The sequence below is a fragment of the Austrofundulus limnaeus genome, unplaced genomic scaffold, assembly GCF_001266775.1.
Source record: "Austrofundulus limnaeus strain Quisiro unplaced genomic scaffold, Austrofundulus_limnaeus-1.0 Scaffold68, whole genome shotgun sequence".
NCBI lineage: Eukaryota > Metazoa > Chordata > Actinopteri > Cyprinodontiformes > Rivulidae > Austrofundulus > Austrofundulus limnaeus.
Genome location: NW_013952470.1, coordinates 80944 through 90670, shown reverse-complemented (window position 1 = coordinate 90670; position 9727 = coordinate 80944). Strand labels below are relative to the sequence as shown.

The window sequence follows — 9727 nt, the reverse complement described above, 5'->3', positions numbered from 1 at the left end:
TTCGTAGACAAGATGGCGGTGCAAGATGGTGGCTGCCTGTGTGGCGACCCGCGACCATGGAGATATAAACAGCTTTTCCGACACAGAGGGTAGAAACAGCTAAATTAGACAGTTAAAATACATTTACAGATAACTCACCCTTATTCTTGTTAGCACACTGTCTCACAACATTAGCAGCTGCTCTCTCCCCGAGGGAGGGGCGGCAACATGAGCTCGCGTGACCCAAAGAATGGATCGGCCAAACGGACGGACGTATCGGCCGATACTGATACAAAGAAAAAACGCAAATATCGGCCAAAAATATCGGTCCGCCGATGAATCGGCCGACCCCTACTTAAGATTCGTAAAAAGGCAGCTGTATTGGAATTTGTTTGTGCCAGGGTAAAGTTGTCCGGTAAGTTTTTCCTCCAAATCATATCTCGGCATGCGTTTGTTTTTCAGTATCATTAGCATCGCAAGATTTGTTTAGTTTACACGTCTGTAATGCACACCATTCTTTTCTTTTTTTTGCCAACCACCAATAAACTTTGGAAGCAGTAGAAGAATCATTCAAATTTCTTGAAGACAAGCGACCAGAGAGTGCGATTCAYAACGCTGCCGTCACTRTCGTGTCCCGTGTGTTGGGTTTCACCCTGGTTGCRATGACGGCCGTTAAGCCYGTCGTTTGTTGCTCCCCGTGTGTCGAGCGCAGTTTGTAATGCGATGGTCGTTCGTAGGAGGAGAGCTAGCTTTGCATAAACCACGTGCTATGGTGCAGCTCCGAAAAGAGCGACAGCTTTTTGGTTCCCACATGTACATTATTACAGAACTTGAAACCATACAAAGCCAGGTCTCCACGGCACTAAATCTACATTCATACATGAATATATAGATAATAGTCCATGATCCTTCACCATCATTCATTACCGAGTTTGAGCAGCAGAGCAGCTAAGCGTGTACACACAGCAACGCTTTAGCTCTGAACTCTTAGCATTCACAACATCCTCTGTTATAAAAGAAGAGGCGCCATTGTGTGGCACTTAAAAGGTACTACAACAGTGATATACATACTGACTGTTACAAGTTGAAGCCCCCTCTCAGACCAGTTGTTGCTGTAATTTAACCGTATATGTCTTCAGAGGGACGGCAAATATGACGTGGGCGGTGGGGAGCGGTTCGACACCCTGGCTGACCTGGTGGACCACTACAAGAAGAACCCCATGGTGGAGAAAAGTGGCATCGTAGTCCACCTCAAACAGGTCTGGGACCAAGATTTAAGCAGTAAAACAATCAAACAGCTACAAGTCTTTTTGAAATAAGAATAGCATGTCTTCGTTTTCCCACGTGACAGCCTTTTAACGCCACGAGGATAAACGCTGCCAACATAGAGAACCGGGTACGAGAACTCAACAAAGTCGCAGACAACTCTGAGAAACCCAAACAAGGATTCTGGGAAGAATTTGAGGTATGTACTGTACAGCTTAGGAGGACTGTTCTTAAACTCAATTCATTACAGAAACAGGAGGAAGCTTATATCCTAGTTAATCTGTTTTGTGTAACCATTCTATTAGATGAGGTAAAGTGAAAGCCTGATGATTTAAGTCAATTTGGTGAGACAGGAAACTAAATTTTGTTAATGTGAAATTATTCCTGTTGTGCGTTTTGCAAAAAAAAAAAAAAAACAGTGAACAAATAATCTGGTGTGTTTTGGAACCAAACCARATTTGTGTTGTTGTTCAATCATCTGTCATAAATTTAAAATTTTCTTAGGTGATCTTTTTTTAATGAGTTTAAATAGCTGTTTGCAAAATTGGTGGRACTGAATAACGAGGGACACAGAATGAAAGTTAATTGTAACAATTATCAGCAACACAGAGTGGGATGTTCTCCATTGCAAGAATATTAACTAGTTTCATCAGGTATCATATAAAGTTTTTAGTTTTAGTCAAGAAACTGTGCTTCTAATCTGTATTTACTTTGCATAATCCATATTTAAATTAAAACTACCCACCAAGGATTGCTGTAAAGTAGTTTTGAGTTTAGTGAAATGCTTCTTTATTATATAACCAGTGTGCAGCTCTCCTGTTGTTGCACTCCAGGGTGACCTCTGCTGTAATAACAGCCAATTACATCATTTCAGAGCGAACATTAGTCAAAGCGTTGTGTAAAATGTCTTTGGAGTTGTCAATACTTTATCATTTTCAAAGAGTTTTATGATACCGTTGCCAAAAATAATAAATTTTCTTCTTTTATTTTCTTTTATTTTTTTAAATATTAGGTACTTCAGCAGCAGGAGTGCAAACTGTTGTATCCCAGGAAAGAAGGCCAGAAGCCAGAAAACAAGAGTAAAAACAGATACAAGAATATCCTCCCCTGTGAGTCACGCAGCGACCTGACATTTCCTGTCTCTCCAACTTCCTGTGGAAAGAATGACACGAACAGAAAAGAGACAACGTAGAAGCCAGAGCGCGGCATGGAGATTGCACTCAGATAGCCTGCAGTCTTATCAAATAGTTCTGTGATCTGTGGAAACTGTGCGCTTCTTTTGTTGTGTATTAATGTTTGACTTCACGTTTACAGTTGACACGACGCGAGTCGTTATCAAAGAAACGGATCCAGAAGTCCCTGGTTCGGATTACATCAACGCCAATTATATCAGAGTGMGTTTGGTTTCTGAATAAAACACAGCTAGAATTAAAAGTACTTCGTAATAAACTCTACATATTAATAAGTGTTTAAAAAATGCAGTCGTATCAAAACACTCAAATCAAGAGATGATTCCTGGTGTTSAATGATACAGATTACGCATGAAGACGGACGCCACGTAGAGGAGAGCAAAGTCTTCATCGCCACCCAGGGGTGCCTCCAGAACACGGTGACGGACTTCTGGAAGATGGTGTATCAGGAGAACGCACACGTCATCGTCATGACCACAAAGGAGATGGAGCGAGGCAGGGTGAGGGGTTTGCATTAAAGGTGCATTTTGCACAAGTTTTTTATTTTCTTTTGAATTGGTAGAACAGGCAGGTGTGCTCCTGTGCATCAACCCTGGTTTATTAAAGCTTCTTTCAGTATGTCAGATGTGAGGAGCCTGTGTGTGTTTGATGACTGCAGGACAGTTTCAGCTTTTTGTAAGTTGTGGACAAAGAACTGTTGGTGAGCAGGGAAGTGAAGAATAAACATTWTACAGATTACAAAACAAAAAGATAAACTAGTTTATTCAAACGGGCTAAATGCTTTTTGAAATTCCCAAATTATTCCAGATGTTTAAAGTTTAATGAGAAACAGAGTAACACTTTGTAAATCTTTTTAAGTTTAAAAAGATGCTTTAACTGCCAGAGTTGTAAAGTAACTAAGTACAAATATTTATTTACTGTACTTAAGTAGAATTTTTGGGTATCTGTACTTTAATTATTTTTCAGCCTACTATTTACTTCTACTTTTTACATTTTCACACAATTACCTGTACTTTCTACTCCTTACATTTAAAAAAAGGCAAGAAGTAAAAAGTCGTTGCTTTTATTTCATTTTTGCTTGTTTTCATTCCAGCATATTACTGTAAAAAATAAATACTATCCATATGTGTGCCTCCTAGATAGAGTGAATTTAATTGTGGTTGAATGAGAAGTATAAATATATAAAACTCTGATACTGTATTAGTTTGTACACAAACAAATCATGACACACTCCAGCAGGACATAATCATTAAAATAAAAGGACTGTACTAAAGAAGTATTTGTATTTCATGAACTATATTATTGCATTTGGCCGCAGCCCTCAGATTTTCATTTTGGGGAAAAGGTTTGGTCACCCTTGATATACAGTATATATATAAACTGAAACAGCTGGACTAGTGCATCTTAAATTTAACATCAATTAATTATCAACCCTTATTTCTGCATTTTTTTTTCCTAATAAATGTCATTACAGAAAACCTTAACTGCTCATTTTGAATCAATACTTTTACAGTACTTAAGTACAAAAAATATCAGATACTTTAAGACTTTTACTCAAGTAATATTCCTAAAGGAAACTTTTGACTTTTACCAACGTGATTCTTTGGTAAGGTACTTGTACTTTTACTGAAGTATCACTTTGTAGTACTTTATACAACACTGTTAACTGCAGATTACTTATTGTTACATTTTTTTTCTGTCTGCAAATTGTCAGCCAAACTTAACTCAGCCATGCAGCACAGATTCATGTTTTCCTTCCCTAACTAGAACAAAATGAACATTATGTTTTAATGACGGCAGCTCAAACCCTGTGATTAGGACAATAAGAGTTGTTGTCTGTAATCCATCTTTGTTCAGTCAGAAAATAAATAAAAATAAAGTATCTGCAAACCTTTCAGTAAATAACCAGAAAAGTATATTAAAAATTTACCCACAATTATAAGAACAAACTGAAAGATGGAATTTAAAAATAGACATTCTWACAAAATGCTCCGTGCTTTTTAGCTAAGGTCATAGCAGTGGTTACTGTTGAAACATTTTTATGTCTAAATTGCTAATAAAAGTTATGTATTTCATCAATTTGTTTGAATTACATTATGTACACTCAGAAAAGAAGTACACTTCCTGTTTATTTTTTCCAGTTCCACCTTCAATATAGACGTCTTCAAATGTTCATAAGTTGGTATAAGTTGTCTAGTGTGACAGGACCTTTAGACTGAATGTTTCCGTGYCTCACAGTCACACTTTGTTGGTTAAAGTTGAATTTGATGAAAATAACTAAAGTGAGCTTGTCTTTCACCTAACGTTTCAGCTGTAGCTTTTATATTTAGTTTAGTGCGGGGCGATTCAACTGGTGACCGCGAGTGACCAAAGTTCATCCGGCTAATTGGTTCAGTCATCTCTKAAGCCCAAACCCCTGGTTTTCTACTTTAATTACTACAAGTTTTTTTAGCTAGCATCAAAAGAAGCTGGTAAAAAAAAACATTTCTATAAACATCCAAGACAGTTAAAACTACAAGCAGATGAAGATAAAACTATGATAAAATTAGTTTAAAAAATTTGCCAAGTCAAAGATGTCCAAATAAAACTGTTCTGTATGTTATATTCAGGACAAATGCAGCAAAATAAAGTAATTCTAAGGTAACAGATCTTTGTAATACTTGGTTTATTTACATAATGACTTTTATTGCTGGAGGTTCGGCCCCTGGGCTGTGGCCCCCGTAGCAGTTTAGCTGAAGAGCCCTGKTTTAGTGTTTAGCTGACAGGGTGAACCAGCAGATTTCAAATAGTGAAAATGTTTTTTTATATTTTAGATGAAAGTCATTTTTAGATGGCACTAACTGTTTCTGGGATGAGGAGGTGGTTTCTGTATCAGTAACAGAGATGATGGTTTGTACACATGTTTCGGTGGTGGGGGTGGAGAGGAGCACAGCGAGCGGGGGGATAATATGACAGATAAGCTGATTGAAAAGCTGCTTGAGTCGAGCTCTTTCCTCTGACTGTCTAATGCTCACCATCCTCCCTCTTTCTTTCTCTTTTATTTATTTATTATTATTTCTTGTGATTCAGAACAAGTGTGTTCGTTACTGGCCAGACCTCCACTCCACTAAAGAGTTTGAAAAGCTGCTGGTGAGGAATGTGGAGGAGCGGCCGGCTCACGACTACATCCTCAGGAAGCTGGAGGTCACGCGTCTGGACCGGGTACGAAAAGGTTCTGCGCTCAGTTTGAGCCGGTTTACTGAGCAGACACAGAAACRCGCTCTCACCTGCACATTCTCTTAATGCGTTCATAATATTTGTTATAATTTACACATAAAATCATGCTCTGAATGTATTTATTTCAACTAATTTTCACATTTTATTTGAATCCTCCACTCTAGAAAGAGCCTGTGAGGTACATTTGGCACTATCAGTACCTGAGCTGGCCGGACCACGGGGTGCCTAATGAGCCTGGTGGGGTGCTCTGGTTCCTGCAGGAGGTCAACCGCACACAGAGCACCATTAAAGACACCGGACCCATTGTTGTCCACTGCAGGTACACATCAGTTATCACAGGGACAAACAACCTAAAAATAAAGAAGGACCCGTTTGTCTTTTTACTGTTGAGTTAATTTTCCATCAGATATTCTTTTACTGTATATTCAGATTCTTTTAAATGCTTAAATTGGCCACTGGGCTGTGCTAAAATTAAGGTTTGTTTAACAACAATATAAAAAAGTAAAACWGTGTGATTGATGAAGATATTCCCTGTAGGTCAGACAACTTATCAAAACTGGGAATAAATATTATTTTATTTATAAAACTGTTGTCATTTTTAAATGGAAAGTCGGCAACTTTCATTTAGTATGAATATTTTGCCATTTTCAAACCAAGATCCAACCAGATGTCAGTCGTTTTTTATTTACATTTTGTTTGCCCACCCTCCATAAAAACATGCAAACATAATAATCTGATTAAACAGATCTGACTCTTTACCATCCCTTATCACCTGCTGATAGAGTCATGTTTTCAGTTCAACGATGTTCTTCATCTAACTGTGTTTTATATGTGGCACAGCTAGGGCTGCAACTAACGATTATTTTAATAATCGATTAACCTGTTGATTATTTTTTTGATTAATCGGCCAAATCATTAAAACACTTAATTACATAAATATGAGTAGATATAAATTAATTTATTTCCTGTATAATTTAGGGATGCAAGTTATCAATTAATGTGTAGTTGTCTGAAGTTGATTCATCTTATCGATTGACTAGCAATTAATTGAAAAGCAGCCATTTTCTTAAAAACCAGAGTTTTCTATTGAATCAAGTGGGTCTTTTCATAAAATGAATATTTTTTTTAAAATAATACGTCAATGTACCAACCTGTGCTGTTGTGCTTCGAAACATTGTGCACAGATGTATGTGTAGATTAACAGACTCTGCAAACAGCATCATTCAGACTTTGACCAATCCTGTTCAAAGCTCAGTGAGATTCTTCTCCAGCTTGTGGAATCATTGGCGCTTTAGTTTAAATGTCAGTGATTGATTATTTCATTATATATATTTTATTTTTCTTCTTTTTTATTGTTCTTGTTTTGTCTGTTTTTATGGACCATAATTGTGTCTAAATAAAGAGATTGATTGAATATGCTAAATTAAAAAAGAAGCACATCATAAATATTTTCACAATTGATTTTGCCAGCTGTATGAAACACTGACTGGAAAAACCCCAAAAATGTGGATTTCTCGTACATTAACAAACTTGGTTATAGCTATAAAACATAACAAAACCTTTGATAATTCCAACTGCGATGTCTACCAGCAGCTTCAGGGCTAGTGATGTTTCAAGTGGTAAGATTATGAGCTTTAATAAGTAAAATTATCCCAGCTACGACAGACAACAAATATTACATTTATAGTATTACAACTAAAACCGTTTTTGACGCCGCCACCGCAGTTTGTCCTTCATGAGCCTTTGTAGACAAGATGGCGGTGCAAGATGGTGGCTGCCTGTGTGGCGACCTGCGACTATGGAGATATAAACAGCTTTTTATTAGGTAAAAACAATAAAACAAAGTCTTTGTCTGCAATGATTAGACATGTTTTTTATTATTGTCATTAGTGATTATCTCAATTTTGGCTAAAAGAATTGACAAAATCCTACACACTGTGCCATTAACTTTTTGCTTCCTTGTTGGTCCTGTCTGTGGCTAAAACACTGTTCTATGACCCAGTAAGAGGTTCTGAAGCAGCCCCCCATCCCTCCCCCCTCCCCTACTGAGTCAGAGTCAGACCAGGAGTTCTGCTCGCATCTTTTTTTTTTCTTCATCCTGAACCTTTTTGCTGCTCATCAAATAACTTTGAGCCTCTGTCAGAAAAACAGACTGGARGGTTTTATATTTCTGGTCTGAGAGGAGAGGAGGAAACAAATGGTGGACTAAGGGTTTTTTGTTTGTTTTTGTTTGTTTGTTTTCCCCCACGGGACGTGTTTCCTCCTCGCGACACGGCGCTCATCAAATCAGACCGTTATGTGGCATTTACTTTCTATCATAACTTCGGACCTACTTGGCCTAACAACACAATTTAAAAACTGGTTTAAAGTTCGAAGTCTCTACTTTTCACTTGAGGGTCTCAGAGAGGGCGGATCTTTACAGGTAAAGTGTTTTTCTTCCTAAATTTTATTCAGGTCAGCCAGCATTGACAACGCTCTGCAGGTGACGTAAACGGCTCCGCCACACGGCGAGGGACGCATAAATCACGCGACACAACGAATCGATAATGAAATTTGTTGCCAACGCTTTTAATAATCGATTTTAGTCGATTTATCGATTCGTTGTTGCAGCCCTAGACACAGCTGCAAGGCTGCCAGAAGTCTAAATAATAACCTAAACAGTCAGCACTTAATTAATTTAAAGGCWACAAGAAGTGATGTTTGGTGTTTCCTCTGTGTCTAAATCACAAACAAAGAAGAAAGATTTATTATAAAAATAATCTATGCTGATATTTTCATCATCATCAGTCAACAGCCACCCCTAAAACGTGTTGCTGAAAAGTTAGGTTGTTTTTTTTAACCCATTCTTCTGTTGTCTCTTCAGTGCAGGCATCGGCAGAACCGGCACCATCATCGTCATCGACATCCTCATCGACGTCATCAACAGACAAGGTGAGAAACCCGACGAACGAAAGTCTGATTCTTTGTCCGACGCCTCCACTCATCCCTCCATTTGTGCCGTCAAGGTCTCGACTGTGACATCGACATCCCCAAGACCATCCAGATGGTCCGGCAGCAGAGGTCGGGCATGGTCCAAACAGAGGCCCAGTACAAGTTCATCTACATGGCGGTGCAGCAGTACATAGACACAGCCCAGAAGAGACTGGAGGAGGAGCAGGTAAGCTGGACGGGTCTAGAGGGACTTATAATCAGTTAAACATATTAACCAACTGGTTGATTTTTGATTTTCTCTTTTTGTKTCAGAGGAATAAGTTAAAGGAGAGRGAATATTCCAACATCAAATATCCTCAAATGACCAACTCCAGGTCCAAACACAGCATGGCGTCCTCGCGCTCCTCCTCTGTGTAAGCCTCGCTCACAAGAACTGTTCAATAAACGAATCAAAACTCAAAGATGGTTCTTTATCCTCGAATATTTTCTTGTTTTTGTGTCACTTTAGAATGACAAACGACGATTCTTCAAGTGTTTACGAGAACATAAACTTCAAAACCCCTCAGACGTCTTTTAGCAGCAACACCAGGAGGTAAAACTGTCACTGCGGACGTCTCTCTTCTCTGCCTCGCTGTAAGTCCTTTCTCTTTTTTTCTTTTTTTTTTTACTATAAATTGTTTTGGTATTTTCCTGCCTGTGATAGAGATTTCTCAGAGCTTCTTGCCGAAGGCGTTTTTATTGTTGTACCTTTTGAATCAGTTGCTTTACAGTTGTAGAGGAAAACATTACAGTACCTGTTATTTGCACCAGTAAATACAGCTTCTGTGGGAAAAATCAGAACTTATGACGTGTCAGAAAAACATACCTTTTACTCTGAAGGAGTTTGTCACTGATGGTGAACCTGTGTGAGTCAAATTCMTTTCTTTTATTCAAATCATAGGTTTATCTTTCATTTTTAAGCTTAAAATTCAGTCATTCAAGTCATAATTATGAGATACAAGTTTTATTTCTTTTATCAGGGTGGCGGAAATGGGCTTCCATACAGAACTAACATTAGTATGTTATGTTCTTTGTTGTTGTTTTATTTTTATTTATTTTTTTCATTTCAAAATAAAATTGCTAAAAGAAAACAACCATGTTATTTT

The 9727-nt window shown here is 38.0% G+C and overlaps 1 protein-coding gene across 4 annotated transcripts in view; it reads left to right on the top strand.

The window, feature by feature from the left end:
• Window positions 1-9727, top strand: part of ptpn11b (protein tyrosine phosphatase non-receptor type 11b) — a 73620-nt gene that overhangs the window by 36667 nt on the left and 27226 nt on the right. For all 4 annotated transcript variants that reach the window (XR_001310375.1, XR_001310376.1, XM_014010334.1 and 1 more), the window contains exons 5-15: window positions 1119-1238; window positions 1331-1444; window positions 2258-2354; window positions 2560-2639; window positions 2780-2935; window positions 5505-5636; window positions 5816-5970; window positions 8515-8582; window positions 8657-8808; window positions 8895-8995; window positions 9091-9215. Coding sequence is in view for 2 of the 4 variants with exons in the window: in XM_014010334.1 (XP_013865788.1) it covers window positions 1119-1238; window positions 1331-1444; window positions 2258-2354; window positions 2560-2639; window positions 2780-2935; window positions 5505-5636; window positions 5816-5970; window positions 8515-8582; window positions 8657-8808; window positions 8895-8995; window positions 9091-9178 (1263 nt within the window). In the remaining 2 variants the exon portion in view is untranslated. The remainder of the gene's footprint in view (window positions 1-1118; window positions 1239-1330; window positions 1445-2257; window positions 2355-2559; window positions 2640-2779; window positions 2936-5504; window positions 5637-5815; window positions 5971-8514; window positions 8583-8656; window positions 8809-8894; window positions 8996-9090; window positions 9216-9727) is intronic.